We start from the raw sequence: 19,480 nt of genomic DNA on the forward strand, positions 1-19,480 counted from the left end.
GAGGAATGCTGCACAAGCTGATGAAGATGATGGAGGATTCTTCACACCCTCTCCACATCACAGTGAAGAAAGAACAAAATGTGTTCAGTGAGAGGCTTCTTCAGGTTCACTGTAAGACTAAAAGATACTGATCGTTCCTGCCAACAGCCTCCAGAAGAAGACCTACTCTTATTAACAACAATAATCTACTACAATATTGAATTTCTCTTTGGGGATAGATTTTGACTCTTTCATTTAAGTTTATATAATGTTTAGATAATTTGCTTTGTTTTACTTACTTAAATGTAAAGGCATGAAACAAATGCATGTGCAAAATGGGACAAATGTATATGTATGCATAAAATTATGTTACATTGTTCGAAGTCCTGAATTTCCCCCCTTGGAATCTATCTATCTATCTATCTATCTATCTATCTATCTATCTATCTATCTATCTATCTATCTATCTATCTATCTGTCTGTCTGTCTGTCTGTCTGTCTAATACCCTTTGCATTTATTTATTTTATTTAAAATTTATGAAACAAGTAAAATAGCAACTGAACTATAAATGGGTTTTATATTTGCGAAGCTGCGCGCGCTCCTCATGTCGCGGGCATGCGTAAAGAATTGAGCGCGCGAAAGCTCTAGCAGGAAGTGAGGGTAGTTTAAGGGAAACGGCGGCCAGTTCAGGATTTGAATCTCTCAAACAAATTTCATAATCTACAAACATCTACATTAATATGGCAGACCCGAAGGTAAGGTTACGTGTTCTGGTTAATTTAATGCACAGTTTTTACTTTGAAGTCGGAATTTTGTGACGAACTTTGCATTTTGTTGGTCAAAGTTTGGGAAGGAAACTGAGACAGAGATGCCGACAATGATGCGTTTCGTGATGCTGGAAAAAGCGAATGCACTTTGATTTACATTTGATATAATGAAAGTTTCTGAAAACAAAAGTTTTTCCCTGACTACTAAACATACGCTGCATGTTATCTGCGTGATTTGATCCCTTACATCTCTTTAGATTTAACATTTACGAGCTCAGAGAAGTAATGTGAAGTGTGCGGCCAGTCAGCATGCACATTAGCATCTTTGCTGTTTCACCAGCACGAGTAGGGGATATAGACACAACACTATGAACGATTTAACTAATTTCTGGTTTTCATTAACTTAAATGGGTTGTTTATCATTTTGACATAATCGATCAGATCAATACAACGAGGTTAGCTGGTTATTTGTCTTTGTCCTGCATAGCAACAGTTGCTAACATTGTTGGCTAATGTTAGCTTTGATGGCAGGGCGCTTGACCAAGTAGTCCTCCTTTTAATAGGACTATTAGCAGAATTAACACGGTGACTTTAATTTAAGTTTCACCTAAATGATTCAATTTCATCCCCCGAATATACTACAGTAGTCCCGGACGGCAACACACAATTGTTGTAAAGCCGAACAATTAGCTTATAACTAGCCAGTTGTAGAGAGGCCTGTTCACTTAGCTTGTTAACTTAAATAAGCTTTTAAAAAAGATACAAGTTCAACAACTGTTTACCAACAGTGATTATGTCAAATTGATCGAACATTAGCTAATTTAAAGCATTGTTATTGCTCATTCTAACCAGTGAAATATTAATTTTTATTGTGCATATTGTGACATTTATGGATGTAACAATAGCAACTAACTTCAGAGTTTGCAGCTAACTAGCGGTCCCTTGAAGCAAGGTTGTCGTCTTATAAAGCGTGTGCTGCATACAACACCCAGTATTTTATCCTTTACATGAAACTATGTGTGCACTAACAACTTTGTATTCCAGCACAGCCTAAAATGAACGCCCTATTTCGCCCCTATTCTATATAAAAATGAAAGTCAAAGCTAAAGTCCTTTCAACAGTACTGATTAGCTTTTCATCTTTCATCAGTGCGAGGAAATGTAAACTCAGATGGCATTGAAGATGCTCTGCTCAGCAACAGTGACAAAAGGCTTTGTCTGCTGCCCCTACAAATTCCTTACTTTAACCAATGAGCTCTCAAATCCCTCTATTGAAGCATTCCTGAACTGTTGGCCCCTTTTACTGACATCACCTTGTTTTGGCAAATATAAAGAACCATACTAACAAATACAATTTCTATAATAATTACTTAGTTTCAGTTTGTGACTCGTCATTGCTTGTCTTTGAATGTAACCCATCCATTTTCCCCTTTAGGACCAAGAAGATCATGACACCACTGTAGATGGTGCCGATGACTCGAATCATGACCCCCACTTTGAACCCATCGTTTCACTCCCTGAGCAGGATGTGAAAACATTAGAAGAGGATGAGGAGGAGCTCTTTAAAATGTAAGTTGCTCATTGTTAATGTGTGTTTTATCACAAGTTTTGCCATTTAATGTATGTTTTAGTTGACTTGCTAGAAGGGCTGCATTTAAATGCACCTGCGAGGATATTCAGGTCAAATTTAAAAAAAAAAAAAAAAAAAATCTATTGGTTTCAGTAACTAAGATGAACTATAATAAAGTGAGCTGCTTTATTCCCAGGCGGGCTAAACTATATCGTTTTGCCTCTGAGAATGATCCACCAGAGTGGAAGGAGAGAGGAACTGGTGATGTCAAGCTGTTGAAACACAAAGAGAAAGGCACAATCCGCCTCCTAATGAGGAGAGACCGGACTCTGAAGATTTGTGCCAATCATCACAGTAAGTAAAATTGACAGTTATGAAGAAGTTGCACCTTCATATTTATTTACAACTTATAATAGTGATACTACTTGCATGTATGATGTACTAACAGGGGACTGCAAAGTATACTTGTTCATTTGGACGCTACGCTCAAACTTTTTATGTATTCTGAATGCACATTAAACGCATAACAAATATCTGTGTGCTCTAAGCTTGGGGAGTACAACTCTGGTTCTCACGGGCCATGATCCTGCAGGTTTTTGATGTATCCCTGTCCCAACACACTTTGCTCAAATAAATGAGTCATTGTGCAGAAATTTCCAATGCTGCTGGATCCATTTAATTCAAGCCAATTGTGTTGGAGCAGGGATACATGGAAAATCTTCAGGACTATGACTTAAGAGCACTGACTTTAGACATCCCTGTCCTCGGCCAATCCAAGTATGAATGGAAGAGATGTGAGGTGAATATAGAAAAAATAGTTCAGATTATATGTATGAACACTTTGTTCTGATTAAAAAATAAATGCTTTTTTTTTTTTTTTTAAATAAACTATGTTTTTATTTCGTTAGCTTACTGTCAAATATTGGCTAAAGTCAATCCACCTTTATTGTAGTAATGCTGTGATTGATGAATTTGACCTGTGGGTCAAGTGAGGGTTAGTAAACTTAATAAAAAAAATATCAGTTTTCTGACATTTTGGGTCAAAGTAACACAGCAAACTCTGGACTGAGTTAAAGATGGCTAAAGTAACATTGCCGGCATTGGGCTATGCTGTAATTATTGCTCTGCCTTCTACCTTTTCTCAACTTCTTGTGTTATTTGCACCAGACTGAGAGGGTCATCACCATAGATGTCAAGTGTCGATCACAAGTTATCCATCTTGTGTTCATCTCCTAAGTTGTACAGAGCTCAGTTGCGGAAGCCTCTTAAATTTAGGATCATGTACCTTTAAATGGATTTTCCTGTTGTGTTTTACAGGTATAAAGAAATTTAGAGCAATAAGTTGATGAAATATTTCATTAATTTAACAGTAGTACTTGTGCCAAAATACATGTTTGGTAAAGATAGGGAAGCAGAAGGGAGTAGAAAGAATTGTTGAAATAGGAATGAGTTATGGTTAAGGTGTCTTGTATAAAAGATTGAGTCTGGTTTGAGTGACTGATCACACATTTTTGTTGATTGGTTGGTTTTTCATCAGAGTTGGGGTTCTGAAACACAACAAACAGATAATAGCTCCATGTCAGTACCATGTAAACACGAAATGTAATAATTCAAACTGTATACTTGTATATTTGATCCATAACCTTCATCACTACCCTGTGAATTGCAGTTATTCCCATGATGGAGTTGAAGCCCAATGCTGGTAGTGACAGAGCGTGGGTGTGGAACACACTAGCAGATTATGCCGATGAATGCCCGAAACCTGAACTCCTTGCAATACGCTTTTTAAATGCAGAAAGTAAGTATTTATTCATTATATCCAGTATTATACGGGTGCTCATTTACACTGAGATATATTCTGCCTTGTGTCCAAAGATGCTCAGAAGTTCAAGGTGAAGTTCGATGAATGCAAAGAGGAGGTCAGGAAAAATCAAGAAACAGGTACTTTGGATTTTTTTTTTTTTTAAAGAAAATTTTCTGATAAGTATGAGTAAATGACAAATGAGAAGAAATGTTTATCAGATATTAAATCCTAGTGACGTCATCTCAGGTAATTTTCCATTGTAAAAGATAATTTATTCATGATGCTCGGTTTCAACTAGCAAAGGTTTAAGCAAGTGAAATTCATCTGTTCAAGCCAAGTTCCAACTTTATGAATAAATTTAATAAATTTCATGAGGATGCAGACACACTCTGTTCCTTGCTGTGCACCCCAGCATGGGACTTTTTCTGTCTGCTACATGAACCTGCAGAAAGTAACACAGTACTGGCTTTCCAATAGGCTGGTGTTGGTATTTTCTGCTACACTGCAAATTCTTTTTCACAGGTGTTTCCTGAATTATCTAAACAAATTTTTACCCAAAGTTATGGAACATTCTGAAAACAGATTGAGAGATAAAATGAAAATGGAGCATATTCTCTAATTGCAGCCAATAAGGAAAACTGTTGTGTTAATGACACATTTCACTGCTTGACACAGGCAACACTGAAAGCGCAAACAAGGTGGCAGAGAAGCTGGAGGAACTCTCTGTAAAAGACAAGGTATCGGAGGAAAAGAAGGAAGAGGGCACGAATGAGCCTGAAAAGAAAGAAGAGAAAAAGGAGGTGAAAGCAGAAAAGAATTGAAAACCAAGAACTCGCTTTGCTTATTTTCAGTTTGAGTTTTTTCCTCTTTTTCTACAATAGACTCTAAATGAACTGAATTTGGACACTTGCATTTGTTTTTTGGGGTGGGTGGGTGGGGTTGTTTTTTTAAAAATCTGTTTTGCCTCAAGATTATACGTTCTTGATGCCATTGGGAAAATATATCAGATAGCGAGTTTATTTTAAGAAAATGTCCTTTCCTTCCCACCTCAGAATGCCATGCTCTCCATCTTTTACATCCAACAGTTACTTTAGACAAACTGAAAGGAGGCTTGTTATGGCGATAATTCCCACATTGGGTTTTGTTTTTTTTTTTTGTTTTTTTTTTCTCCTTTTTGTTATTCTGATGCAGAGTATGTTTGTAGATTGAGAGGATAATGTAGCCTGCTTCTATGCAGCACAGGGTCAGGGACCAGGCATTATGGAGGTGCATTGTCATTAGGTGGTAAACCCATGATGCAACTCAGTGGGCCTTCACACCCTGTTCACATTTCCACTGTCAGATAACAAGTAAGATGAAGACGTCTCAGTGGATGCCTTGTAGAGATAGTTTTCTTGGTTCCCTCTTTAATCAGTGTTCTTGGTAGCAGATGACAAGAATCATCCACTTTGGGCCGTTGAAGTATATTGGATGAGTGCTGCAGATGTCTATTTACTGATAGGTCAGATGCACTTTGCTTATAATTCCATTTTTCCTTTTTTATCGAGAGTATCTGATAATAATTTAACCCAGAGTAAACGGTTCCTCAGTTGGTGCAACTTCTCTGGCTCAAGTTCCTCACCTTGAGATCGTTTGTAACGTTTAGCTTATTACATTCCCAGGCTTCAAAGCATGTAGAGTATATGTAACAGAGTGTGCCCCATCTGATCTATGTGCTTATCACTCATTTCCCCCCCCCACTAAATAAGTTCTAAACCTTGCCTCTTCAGTGCATCCAAGTGCCAGTGCATCTGTAAATACATGTATATGGATGAAATGTTGCTCCTCGTTTGCACTCAGATGATCTCAAATGTTTCCTCAAACTTCAAATAAAAGCTGTTAAATACCATGTTTGCATTCATTAATGTTTTTAAACTGCAAGCTGTGCGACGGCCCGTGAACTGATGGGCAAGTTGATTGTTGGCAAGAATACATCCAATTCACTCATAGTTGGAAACTTTATTTACTTTGCTCATGTCGTTGGGAATATTTCCTCTTCACAAAAATAGGAACACATACAGTTATAGTGTATTCTATATTATAACATCTGTTTTGGAAAAACAAACTCAGACATTGTTGACTGTCAGGAATGGCCCCTGACCTGCAGTGATGTCCTTCCCAGAAAAAGGAACATTGGACTCATGGCAGTCATCTTGAGGAATGACATCGATTGCATTTTTGATATGTGGTCAAATGGGGGTCTGAAAGTCATGAGAGATGGGTTTAAAGGATCCTCAGCAGCTAGTGGTTTGTCTAGTTAAAGATGTTCCTATTTAGATTTAGTCAAAAAGCTAGCCCTGTTTACCACAGCCTTACATCAAACTTTCAGCATTTCACCAGACACGTGGTTTAACCACAGTCCTATTACTCTGCTGTACTCTCCTCTGTAAGGCAGCTGGGTGAGACCTCACAAACCATGCTAGCAAGAGCTGAAACTACAAGTGTCAGTAACATCCTCTGCAGAAAGCCCCAGGCCTTTATTCTGCAACCTATGGAGAATTTAAACCATCAATTCCTTTTTTTTTTTTTTTTTCTTTTACTAAAAAGATCATACATCACGTCAGCCATTTGTCAGGAAGTTTTCATTCCATATGTACCCAGTCCAAGATGCTCAAAAAGCTCCATTTCTACCCCATAAAGTATTTTACATTGTCCCTTATATAGTAATGTTTCAACCACAGATCATTGTGTAGGAAACTTATCTTTTCAAAAGGCAACAATGGTTTTTTCCTCCTTAATGCAAACAAATGTAGCATTTTACATCCATATAATTCCTTGCATTTTGTGTCTGAATAATAACTGTTGACTAAAGGACAAAGTAATACAAGCATGGACTCTAATTTTTCTCTTAATGGTGGATCATACCCGAGCTGTACCAGACAGCTTCTGCAAACCAACTGATTTAGCATTTTCACTCAGCAGTGATGCCACATTCGACACTTCGAGAAGTTAAAGGTGTGTGTGTGTGTGTGGCCACTTGGCACCAGTGTCTCAAGGCAGCTTTGACACGAAGCCCATTCCTCGACTTGTGTGCAGCATGCTGGCAGCTCTGCACGAACCATGTGTCCGTTCATTAGTCAAAGATTACGACTTTTATGATTCCATTTTTTCACAACATCACAAATCAATCAATTACACTTATTATACACTAAAAACACAGCAAAGTATAACAGGCTATATTAGATTTACCCATTGTTCATGATCTCATTCATTTAGTAATTTCACGATTTAGGAGCTCAAAAGAAATTCCACTCAAAGGATAATATCCATTCCAGGCTTAAGCGACTGTTTAAAAGGATGCATCAAAACTGCATTTTAAAGATTGGGTATGCAAAAAAAAAAAAAAAAACCCAAACTGATATAAAAAAAAAACTTTACAAAATGATAAATTGTGTGAACATGATAAGTTGTAATCTCTTTCCTGTAATATCCTTTCTCTTATATATGCTATATGACTACAGCAGAAACATACTCAGTATCATTTCATATCTGTTTCTTTTGGTTGTGCAAGGCTTAACTTGTCCGAGACTTTGTGAGAAACATTGGGATGAGGTATTGTGGCATTTCCGAATGCAAATATATCAACCCATCACTTGGATAGTGGTTCAGTTTGAAACTATTTCTGAAACCACACTGCATTTTGTGAAAGTAATTTACACGTCAACAAAAGGACACATTTATTCTGTATGAATTCATGCCAACTAGCATCTCTGCTGGTTGCTTTAATTCCTGAGAAAATTAAGATGTTTTTTTTTTTTTCTTTAAAGTAAACCTTTCTCATTTAATTTGGAATTGCAACCAGGCTTGACAAGATGACTTCCCCATCCTTCATATGCCCCGTATCCTCTCCCTTGTGTTCTTTCTGAACTTACACATCACTGTCGAAAGCTGTAAACATCCTCCATATACGCCAAAGACGACATGAACAGTACAAGTTAACATGAAGCACCGCGAATCCTTGAAGTCAGCCGACTCGATAAAGAGTCTTCTTGCAGAGGTGAGGATGTTGAGCTTACTGTCTGTGGTGCCCAGACTTCACAGGAGCGACGCTTATGGGCAACATCTGGGACAACGGATGCTTCGTAGTTGCAGATGAGTGACACAGTCTTGCCGGGCGCTTTCCGTTTCCACGATCAAGACAATGATTCGCAGCGATGGAAACCACAAAACACTTTGCACACATACAACACAGGCTGTGGTGTTCAACTGAAAGACCTCACCTCCAGTAAAAGTACATATGGCCATTGGCTCAACAGAATCAAGACAAGAGGAGTCAGATCCTCCAACTGGACAGTGAATCCAAAAACAGCAGGTACCAAGTGTCCCTGACCGCTTATTATTATTTTTAAATAACAAACTGGATCATTTCTTTTAATAGTAATGTGTCTTTTTTTTAAATTTTTTTATAGATGAGTTGTTGCTCACACAGATATTTCATATGTGGTGCCTCCAACACCGGTCACCTTTTTCACGTTACTGTGGCGACTGGGGCTGTGGGTGGCACCGTGAGTGCTCAGGTGACAGTCCATCTGCCCATTAACTTTCATGGCCTCTCTGAGTGGAAAGAGAAGAAGAGAGAATGATTTAGCAAAAAAAGAAAAAAATTACCAGAGAGTTTCAGCACAGACGGAATAAAAAGAGCTGTGTGCACATGCAGATTAGTCTTCTGGAAAAATGCAGCACGGAAGATTGCTTCAATGCAAACTCGTTAGTGACGAGGAACGTTCGGGAATGTTAGACAAGACGGTGAAAAGCATGCGAATGAAAACGGAATGAGGAGTCACAGTTTTATTAAGTTTCATGTGTGAGATAATGGAAAAAAAAAAAAAGATGTCTTTTTTTCTAGAAAGGCAAACAGAACAGAACAAGTGCAAATGAACAGCAAACATATGAATAAATGGTCATAACAGAATATCATACATCAAAATGGAAATGCTACATGTAACTTTAGTAGAACACTAGAGCCCAGGAATCCCTGGTTGCGTCCGGCAAACAGAGCAAAGTTTTCAGTGGAAATTCATTCAAAGCCCTCCAGTTTCCAGTGGCTCACTACACTGCATGCAGACTACTCTCCGCGGGGGGGTGACGTTAAGATTCATACCTGACCCCCAGGCGAGGTGAGTCTGTCCTCTCGTGAGCATTGATGTAGGAGAGTTTCTGGTGGGAGTAGGAAGGGGATCGGGGGATAGCAGGGGAGTGGGGCTGGTGAGCTGGGGAGCGATAGGGGCCCTCAGAGCCCGGTGCCCTGCACTGGCTGCTGTTGCTGCTACTGTGATCTGTGTGCAGGGAGGTGGATGAAGTCCGAGGGGCACGGCCCAGCGTGGAGCCGGCGTGGCGCAGCACAGGGGTTCTTTGACCGTAGCTCGCCAGCCCAACCCCCATTAGGTTGTCCCTGGAGCCTCCATAAGCTGGGGGTGTTGGACCTCTGGAGCCAGGGCCACGAGGTCCATCTTGGTAGCAAGCATTGGTAGGTGGACCATAACCCCCATCAAAAACTCCAGAGTCTTGGGCATAGATGTGGGTCTGGGAGCATCCGTGCAGCATCTGCCGCTTCTCCCTTTCCTCCATCTCCTTTCGTTCCTGAATGGAGGCCATGATGGTCTGGGAGAGGTTGTCATAGCGTACTGGAGATGGCTCTCTGTCCCGTAGGTGAGGGGACTGTCTGCCCACCGCCCTGGGGGGCAACACTGGACTGTAGGTGGGAGCAACTTGTTGTCTATGGATGTCAGTTTCCCGGATGTGGCACATTTTGGTGGGCAGGTAGGGTGAGTGAAATCCAACAGAGGGCATTCCGCGATGGGCCATGCACTCATTGGCACTGGCTGGAGAGATGCTGGGGTTGAGCAGGCTATCGTAAGACAAACTACCGTTACGGTTGGAAAGAGTGTTTGGAGAGAAAACACCCTTGTATGGAGTGGAAGTGACCGTCTGGGGCGACAGGGCCTGGAGGTGGCCCTTTTCTGGCCGGCGGTGACCCTGCTTCAAGCTGAGAGTGCGGGAGTTGATGGGGTCAGAGTCCAGTTGGTGAGGAGAGGACTGGAAAGTACGATGGAGTGGAGCATTGGCATACTCAGGCAGGTCCAGGTTTGGCTCAGATCGGTAGTCATGACCACGGACACCTTCTTCCATGATGGCTGAAGTCTTTCGTTCATCAGTCATGATAATCTATGGAATAAAGAGGGAATGTGTCTCACAGTTTCACAGAAATAATATAAAATGAACTTCACACTAAAAAAAAACAAGTCTTCTTACCTTTTCTCCAGCGGTATGGTAGTGGACTTTAGGCATGGTGCCAAAAGACGGCCTGAACTTGTACATGGCTGGAGTGGATGGGTGGGTTTTACCAGAAAGAGAACTTTCTATAGTACACAAAGAAAGGATGAAATAAAGATGAAAATGATTAAACTACATAACAGCAGCTAGAACAGACATTTTTGGGAACGAATAAATATCAGATTTTAGAGGACGAAGGAGTTGCCAGAAATCCACAGACTCCTGATTGATGCAACGTCGCAGAGGCAAGCAGTGAGTGATTATGACTGACATGTTACACTCTTTGAGCAAAAGAAAATGTATAAAAGGTACATTTTAGCCAGTAGCTGCTTTTGTCCCATTTCCACAAATTTGAAATTCCAAAAATTTGGAAAATTTGGAAAGGAAAGCCATCCATTTAGATCAACTGCAGTACTTCTGGGTACCAGCAGAATGCAGTAGTTTTCTGTGGATGAGTAGAAAATGTTCACTCCCTGACATAATGCAGCACGACACTGTTGATCCTCAGAAGGGAACCTGCTGTTCACACTACATTATACATTATTGACACTTCATACCACTGAATGGATCTGCACCCTCAACTGTAAAACCACATCCATAGAAATTCCCAGTCTACACAGAAAAGCTGATTGTGCACCATATTCCCAATCTTATCAGATATCACATGGAAAAAAAAAAAAAAAGGTGGTGATTCATGTTGATCTCGATGGTGATTCACTGTCAAACAGCACCACAAATCTGTGCGTCCTCACTACAGATCACACTGCTTCTCTGGCCAAGCTTGAAAAAGGCCATCGGCTGTCACCTACCATAGGGACAGGCATTCATCAGGCTTAACTAGCGCCAACTCACAAACTGGGACGCTGGTGGTGTACAGAGGGAGTCTGGGGAATTTCTGTTTGGTGCAGCCCTGATAAGTAGGATAAATTTAATCGACAATGATTGAGAGGAAGAGGAAGGGTGTGATTGTGGTTTTTACCTTCGCTAGAGGTCAGCTGGCCTTTAAGCTGGTTGTACCTGTCAGCTTTGGGTGGCAGTGGTGGTTGGATTTCTTTGTTGTCCAGACCGTCGAGACTGCTTTTGGACTGCAAGGAGAAAAGTGGGGTGTTAAAAGCATCCAGAACAGGTGGGGGATCGGCATTTTTAACAGAGAGGACCATCTGTTGTTGCTAAGGATGCATCAACACAGCTCTATCAGAGGGCTGCATTGTGGTGAAGCTAAACGAGGTAGTTGCTCTACATGAGCCTAAATATATAGTTTAAGGTGCTAATGAGGCAAACAGAAAACGATGTCTTGAAAACATACATTTCTAGTTCAACTCAAGATTCCAGCAAATTACAAGTGAAACACTATTAGTTCAAGAATTAACAGCGTCATGGTGGTAAGTGACTATGACTGCCACAGTCAAGCAAGATACTTAGAAATTACTCAGATTTTCCACTAACTGAACAGCAAACCACAACACTTATATACAAAGTTTGATGTGCAGAATCAATGCATCTCACTGTAAGGGAAAAATGGATCTTATACAATCCCAAAAGCAAAGAAAAAAAAATCATAAATAAACTAAATTTAGCTCAGTTGAATCATTCATTTTTGTTAATTGTATGTAAATTGAGCCCTTTTCGAATGAACATATGAAAAACATGGGGCGGGTTTCTGCTCAGTTGCATCATACTGTTGAGGTTGGTTTGATTTAACTTATTTGCAGTGACTAGGTCTAAATTTGATTGATTACATTTTTACATCAGTTGTTGAATGAACACTTAAGAGGTTTTATGAGGTTAACTCACATCAGTCTGGCTTATCAAGATCTGGTATCATTCATTAACCAAACTAACATAAGCAGCATAGACAAAACACTTATTGAAGATTTCAGCTAGTTTCTGTGACAAATATGTTGTCCCAACACATATACTGTAACTGGACACTAAAGAGGACTTAATACCAAAAGAAAGCATAGAGATTAAGAGAAAATAATCATTTTTTTAGTGTACTTGAAGCTAAAAAAATTAATCCCTCCCTGTCACAGAAAATGATCTCCTTCTTGAATGGAAATGCTAAAACAATCTTAGAGCTTCAGCACATTAAACTACATGACTGGTGTCAAAATAATTGCCTTTACACTAGCCACATTTTGCAGTGGCATTCTTACATGGTAAAAGACATTTAAATCACACACGCGCACACACACACACACATCCACACACAAAACAATCTCAATATTTTTGACAAAATGAAAAATAGCAGCTCACACGCACGAGTGCCTCTTTTGTCTGGATCTTTGCTGCATGTCACTTCCCAGCTCTGTTCCCATATCCCTGTCTAAATATCTCACAGTGTCACAGTCTGTTCAGTTTAACCCAGGGGTCAAACAAATATTAGAGTTTGACTCGATGATTCAAGACAGAAACTGCTTTTTGTTGTTATTGAGGTTGTTTGAAAATGAGATCATTCAACCAACAAAAAAAACTCGAAGACAACACCGTACCACACAACTAAATATATTATTATATTAGCAATGAATAATAATCACTATTTGTTTGCTGATGTTACCCCCCTGCAGTATTAAGTAAATCTCTTGTATCATCTGAGCTTTTAGACCAATATAAAGTCAACAGACCTGAATATTTATAAAGGAAAACATTTTAGTCTGTGTGTCATGGACCTCTTCTTCTGTGTTTAACTAAAACACCACTACAGAAGCTGATTATATTTGATTAGCAGAATATAAAGTATTAATAAGAAATTATTGATACCCCTAAATTAGATGAAAATGAGATGCATATGTGGTGGTGAGAGCTGCACTGAATGCAGATGTTCAGTATAGTCTGTACAGAAGGCTTCACCTGCGGCTCTGGCACACACAGCCAATGTAAACTAATGGCTGAGTGAGAGATAAAAGCATCAACACAAAACATTAGCTTCTGCCTTAAATTCATTCTGCAGGGTCAGTGTTTGTCAGACTCATTATCCCTTGTCTGAGTCACCTGTTTTGTAGTCATAGTTCTAATGAAATCCTGCTGTAAGTGAAGTGGAAATGCTCAGATATGCATGGCTATACTGAGCTATTAGATCCCAGTTTGCCTTGTAACCAGGCTTAGATGCGCCGTGCTACAAATGTGCAGAAATCAAAGCAAAAGACAAAGGTACATCAGAAACACGATTAGCTGTAGGTCAACGCAGTCACAGAGTAACACAGGTGAGCTCGGAGGCAATTGTGAGCCTCTCACCTTGGAGCTGATTATGGTGCTGTGGATACCATTGTCGCTGACCTTGATGGTGATTTGCCTGTCTGAGAAGTCTGGTCTGATGAATGGAGGCTGAATTTTGACATGGGGCTTTTTCCTGGGGTCGAACGTGTACCTGCAGAGAAACACATAAAAAAAATTGGGCACATGAAAAACCAGGATCTTTCTGGTAACGTCACACCACTTCATCCTGACTTATACTTAACTTCATATATAATTTTCAACCTATGCTGGCTTATCATTATCAGACATTTATTCAAATTGCATTTCAAAACCTTATTTATTTAAGTCCCCAAACACATTTCTCTACTGGCCTGTCAGTCAGTCTTATAGGACAAGAATTAAATGGCTGTCACTGTCACACATTACTGTTGCATTTTAAAATGGCTTTTTTTTTTAGTAACAGTCTGGTTAAACATAATCTGAGCCAGTGGTTCAGTAAATCAAACATCTTCCATCAAGGGACCCTGCAACAACTTAATAGGAGATGCTGGCAACACAACATTTCCCTCCCACATACAGTTCTCTCTCTGCAGTCATGCTGTTGATTTTTATGGAAAGAGACTTGTCCCAATAGGATGTAAAACTTTTGTGATGCTCTGTGTGCATCTCTGCACTGATTCCCATTAACTGTTGTTCTACGGAGTGAGTCAGTTCTCTTAGCCATCTGCCATTCCCCCAGGGTTGCTGGCTGTCTTCAGGCAGAACTCGATGCATACCCCTGCAATCACCTCAGAGCATGTGCATGCACTTGTAGTATTGTCTGTTTTATCATTGCAGTGATTAGACACGCTGTGTCTGTGCAATTGCATGGATGTCATGAGCTTTAATAAGCCACAAATGCACTGCATGAATACATGCACGTGCATACATCTGTACTAAGACAATGGTTTTTATTTAAAAACAAACAAACAGCATTTTAAATGCATTTAATGCAAAAATGCACACAAGCAGCTTAGTAAAGCATCTTACCTGGGTGCAAGGGGACTGCATAAGACGAACTCCACGTTGCCACAGCAACCCTTGGTGAAAGGATTTACTCCTCCACGAAACTTGCCTGTCACCTGAGGAATGCAATGTTTCGTTTAGAGCCAACAGCAATGGAAGCACAAGGACACTCTGTGTGTGGAAAACCATTTACATGCTAACACACTAACACAGAGGAATTGCGTTTGAATACAGAGTAGATTCATAAAAAAAAAAAAAATGTAAAAAAAAAAAAAAGAGTGAGTATAGAAATATAATATGTGCTGATCATTATCCTCTGTGCTGTCTGTTCAGTTTAAAAAAAAAACAAAAAAAAAAAAACTGAATGAACTGACTACAATCAAAACTAGAAAAGTCCTCAGAGAGCGCAGACCTCCGCCGAGCAGCTCATTACCCCCATACTGTGATTTTCACTCTATATTCTTATCCCACTGTCTTTTTTCTACAGATACGCTTTTAAAGTCCTAGATTAATTGATAATAAATCTAACATCCTGGCTGAATTTTGATATTTGCTGCATGTTTACATCTTAATATGTTCTCATGCAGAGATGAAAATTACAAATATCTCCTACTTTTTCCTGTTCCAGAGCCTAGTATCCAGAGTTTTGCAAGGATCCTGATCTATCTTTGATATCTTGTAAAACCTGTTGAGAACTTCTGTATTTTTTAGCCGAGTACACTTGTGTTGTTATATGTATTTATAGTGTTGTTATATGCAAATATACTGAAAACGGTCCTATCTCACAATGATAAAGAATCCTAGAAAAACTTGCTGGATACAGATGGTGATCTGGATCACTCCCAGAATGTAATGGAATCTAAATTAGACCAAGATCCATTCTCAGAAAGAAAAATCCTTTCAGTAGTTTTTTGTGTAAAATTGTGTGAAACAAGCAAACAGCTAGACAGATAGAAAAACAGCACTTTTTCACTGCTTCACCTGTTCATTGGTTGTTCGGCCACGAGCCACAAGCACCATATGAAAACCTGTGAGTCCCATGACTGGAATAAAGAAAAGCCCTGCTATACACATCACCACCAAGCTGGACACACAGTCAAGGTTAACCACAAAAAAACACAATAAGGTGAATATTTATTCTGCAAGAACGTCAGAAATGTTTGCAAAATATGATAGAAAAAAATCTGTTGCTGCACAACGATGTAACCCAAAATAAAATGCATGGTCGGTCTGATCATTTTGATCGTGTACAGGCATAGTTCACTTCATAGGGAGGTTGAAGCAAACGTACATCTACAGGACTGATGTTGCACAGCTTAAATGTTGCACAAGATTTCTGAAGTGGAAGGATACGTGACAGTGGTGTGCAATGTTCCCAGCCTCTCTTTATGGTGGAGGACAAAGATGAGGCCAAAGGAGAAAACTCCCACCATGTGTATACTCAGCGAAAGCAGGAAGAGGAAGAAGTAACGGTAGTTCCTCCGTCCAATGCAGTTGTTCACCCAGGGACAGTGATGGTCAAAGTCCTGAGGAGGAAGGAGGAAGTCACAGTAATCAAAAAAAGAGAAAAAACCTCAGGAGGTGTTTTCTTTCAAAAGATTTCAGCAAAGAAAAACTGTGCTATTGAAACAGAACCTGTTTATAAAGGTGATAAACTCAGGCAAATGACAGCTTTTCTTTTAATTTTTTAAAAAGCGAAAATGAGTTTATTTTACCATTTTATTAGACACGATGAAATACTATGTATACTTCAACATCCTGCCCACATTAAAATCCGTTAAGTCAGATTAGTTGCCAACGATCTGTACTTCCTCAGAGGAGCAACATGCAGATCAACGTGGTCTAACAGATATCCAGTTGTTGTCAAGTCTTTCTAAACTTACTTTACTTTAAATCCTAATCATCTACATCCACTTGACTTTTTTGTTTTTTCATATTTTAATGAATATTTCTTAAATAAACCCAGAAGGAACAGGATTCTGAAACAGGACTATAGCTGTGCTGTAACGTGTGTGTCTGTACAGTTCACTTACCTTTGCACAGTTTGTTCATTCAAACCAAAAAAGGTGTTTTAGATATGATATTTAATAGTTAATACGCCATAAAATTCAGATAAAGGAGTGATTCTGTATCAGTCAGCGTCTACTCAACCCAAACAGTCTGTTTCAGATTGTGGATGTGCGTTTGAACACATACACACCTCCACACAGTTGTCACAGACGCTGCAATGTGAGCATCGAGGTGGTCTGTAGAAGTGACAGGTGGCACACCACTTCATCCGGACCTGAATGCCTTTGATCTCCACGTTTTTGTAAAGCGGCGCCCGGAAATCATCCTCCTTGTCCTCGTCCTCGTCGGCTGCGGGATGCAAACACACCCACAGACAAGCACATTGACAGAGCACTGATGCATTTCGAGGGGGGGGACATTTAGTTCATTCATGGAGCACAAACAGGCATACAAGAGAGATTGGTTTTGATTTACGACTTCATCTGACAGGAACTACAGGAGAGAACCTTAAACGAAGCCCATCCCTGCTGGTAGCTGTCAGCAGAGAGCAAACACACAGAGAGATGAACATTTCTGTAGCTGTGACCTATTCAATCAGCTTTGAACATTAAGACTGATTAACAAAAACATCATGACTGTAATATGAGAGGCAGAAGAAGTATTGTCGTAGCTTTTGGTGGGATTCTAGTCACAGTTTATATGAAGCTTCTCCTGTAACTGAAGGCTTTCTGCTTTGCAGCTGCTGTGGAAAAAAAAATCTTTCAGTTCATCAAAGGGTTCATTCAGCTGAAGCTCCAAGTTGAGAAAATCATTTCACAATACAATAATAACTGCAGGGGAAACCAGGTAGCTGAACACACACACACACACACACACACACACACACACACACACACACACACACACACACACACACACACACACACACACACACACACACACACACATACACATACACATACACAGACAGACACAAAAATGAAAGCAGGAGAGTGAAAGGAAAGCAGAGAGAAACAAAGGCAGAGAACAGAAATAAACAGTTCCATAGCAGGAGACTGCTCTGTTATTATGGCTCTCAAGTCGATTCAAATAGATTTTAAAGGTGAACCGCCTGCCAAACCAGCAGACACAAACAGCAGCTACACTTCAATCTCCTCTTTCAGCTTCTTTTTTTTTCCTGAATCTTGATTCAGGCTGACAGATCATTGTCTTGATTTGAGACAATAGTTAGTGTATTCGTACAAATTAGCATTAAAAGTATTTTAATTTCTTAGTTTTCACAGGCAACGTTCATGTTTCCTCATCCAGCATCTGGAGTCTTTTAACAGAGTTCATTACCTTCAGCCTGAATGCTCATGTGAAGGTCAGCTGAACCACTGACATTACAGGGCTGCAATAATCAATTATCTTTGAAATTATGAGTCACCAAACACACACACATACACACACACACATACACAGATGTCTGCATCTGCATGATGGGACCAAGCTGTGTACTTACTCCACTATGAGTTGGGCAAATAACACAGAGAGGACACTAAATTTTTATGATGTTGCTCAATGACACTTAACCGAGTTAAACTGCCGTTAATAACAATCAAGCCATTGGCCTGATATAATGAGCACTTGAGACACTTATCTACACTGGACTGACTGTAGTATTGCTGGTGCTGTTGACACCAGCACTGTAACTACATCCAACACATCTTTCTTTGTGATTATTGTTCAGCTAAAACAAGAAGCTGAAGGGAACAAAAAACATTGTTAATTATGGATTTGTTGCTCTAAGAACGCTTTACATTTTACTCATGGACATTAAATATGCTGAATATAATTTGGGGAATCATTTTCTGCAGGAAAAAAGGACTTTCTTTTCATTACTTAACTTTCATCTGGTTTAGTTTACTTTTTTTTTTTTCTAGTTTCCTAAGCAACACAAGTCAGCCATATTGTAGCAATTGTGTGAAGATGCAAAGGGAAAAAATGCATTGATAACAAAAATTCAAATCCTCCTAATTTTCCCAAATTGTAGTGTGTTTTGTAAGCATTTTTTCTATTTAATTTTCTGCTAGGACAACTGTATTTACATAGCAACAGATAAAATAACTTTTTGCCTCTCTGTAGTTAAAGCCACGCAGGGTACCAGCAGCATTACATCATGATAATCTCGTTGCAAGTTACAATAATTCTTCCAACAGCATCACACTGCCCCTGGGACGGGTCCAATCATCTCTACTTAACCTAGGTACGGTGGAGGACAAGGAGCTGCCTGCACTATGCTTGGCAGGCGGAGCAGCTCAGGGATGCTGAATACAACCTCCACGATGGAGGCTTATATAACTGCATGTGAAGTGTGTCAGCTTCAACAGGCTGTGAGAGGCGGATATTAAGGTAGCGAAACTCTGTGCTGCTCTGATGAATGTTATGCTGTTCCTTCTTGAAGTCACAACTGTAATCATGACTCTGTTGGACATACGTTAAGACATGATCCTGTTGCAGATTATATCATTTGATGACAGGAAGCTGTAAGAAAAACAGGTCAGGTGCTGATACAAACCTCTGGGATAAACACCAGGATCCATGAAGGTTGCCATGCTGAAGTTGGCCAACACAAAGAGGAAGACCAGGCCATTGTAGAGAGGCACAGCGGGGGAGATTACCTTCGCCAACCAGGGGCACCTTGAAGACACAAAAAAAAAAAGACAGAAGAAAACAGGGATTTAGATTCTCTCTTTTTTAAAAGACAAACATTTTCACACCATCATACGTTTATTGTGAGTGCATTTCTGTTGTTTTAATATGATAAACAAAGAAAACAAGGTTTTTCATGAAAATAAG

At 39.7% G+C, this 19,480-nt stretch overlaps 2 protein-coding genes across 3 annotated transcripts in view; one reads left to right on the forward strand and one right to left on the reverse strand.

The window, feature by feature from the left end:
- Window positions 1–633: 633 nt before the first annotated feature.
- ranbp1 (RAN binding protein 1) lies at window positions 634–5,060 on the forward strand. Its single transcript, XM_079252129.1, has 6 exons — window positions 634–735; window positions 2,182–2,315; window positions 2,513–2,670; window positions 3,986–4,114; window positions 4,192–4,257; window positions 4,796–5,060. The coding sequence occupies exons 1-6, from the start codon at window positions 721–723 to the stop codon at window positions 4,939–4,941; spliced, it is 648 nt and encodes a 215-aa protein (XP_079108255.1). The 5' UTR covers window positions 634–720; the 3' UTR covers window positions 4,942–5,060.
- A 963-nt stretch (window positions 5,061–6,023) lies between these two features.
- The window catches only part of zdhhc8b (zDHHC palmitoyltransferase 8b), a 68,678-nt gene continuing 55,221 nt past the window's right edge, over window positions 6,024–19,480 (reverse strand). The window contains exons 2-11 of one of the 2 annotated variants that reach the window (XM_079252128.1): window positions 19,200–19,321; window positions 16,833–16,990; window positions 15,986–16,158; window positions 15,614–15,716; window positions 14,657–14,748; window positions 13,709–13,799; window positions 11,412–11,517; window positions 10,412–10,518; window positions 9,261–10,324; window positions 6,024–8,713 (exon numbers count right to left, since the gene is read on the reverse strand). In XM_079252128.1, coding sequence (XP_079108254.1) covers window positions 8,581–8,713; window positions 9,261–10,324; window positions 10,412–10,518; window positions 11,412–11,517; window positions 13,709–13,799; window positions 14,657–14,748; window positions 15,614–15,716; window positions 15,986–16,158; window positions 16,833–16,990; window positions 19,200–19,321 — 2,149 coding nt within the window. In that variant the 3' untranslated portion in view covers window positions 6,024–8,580. Of the gene's footprint in view, window positions 8,714–9,260; window positions 10,325–10,411; window positions 10,519–11,411; window positions 11,518–13,666; window positions 13,800–14,656; window positions 14,749–15,613; window positions 15,717–15,985; window positions 16,159–16,832; window positions 16,991–19,199; window positions 19,322–19,480 lie in introns of both variants that reach the window. The other variant, XM_079252127.1, reaches the window with a different exon arrangement.

This window comes from Telmatherina bonti (assembly GCF_933228915.1).
Source record: "Telmatherina bonti genome assembly, chromosome: 13".
In the NCBI taxonomy this organism is placed as follows: domain Eukaryota; kingdom Metazoa; phylum Chordata; class Actinopteri; order Atheriniformes; family Telmatherinidae; genus Telmatherina; species Telmatherina bonti.

What these genes read in the sequence shown, in the direction of transcription:
- ranbp1 (XM_079252129.1), top strand. An exon ending in GAGGAGGAGCTCTTTAAAAT is followed by an intron (nt 2,316 to 2,512) that starts GTAAGTTGCTCA and finishes CTTTATTCCCAG; the next exon opens with GCGGGCTAAACTATATCGTT. An exon ending in CAGGAAAAATCAAGAAACAG is followed by an intron (nt 4,258 to 4,795) that starts GTACTTTGGATT and finishes TGCTTGACACAG; the next exon opens with GCAACACTGAAAGCGCAAAC.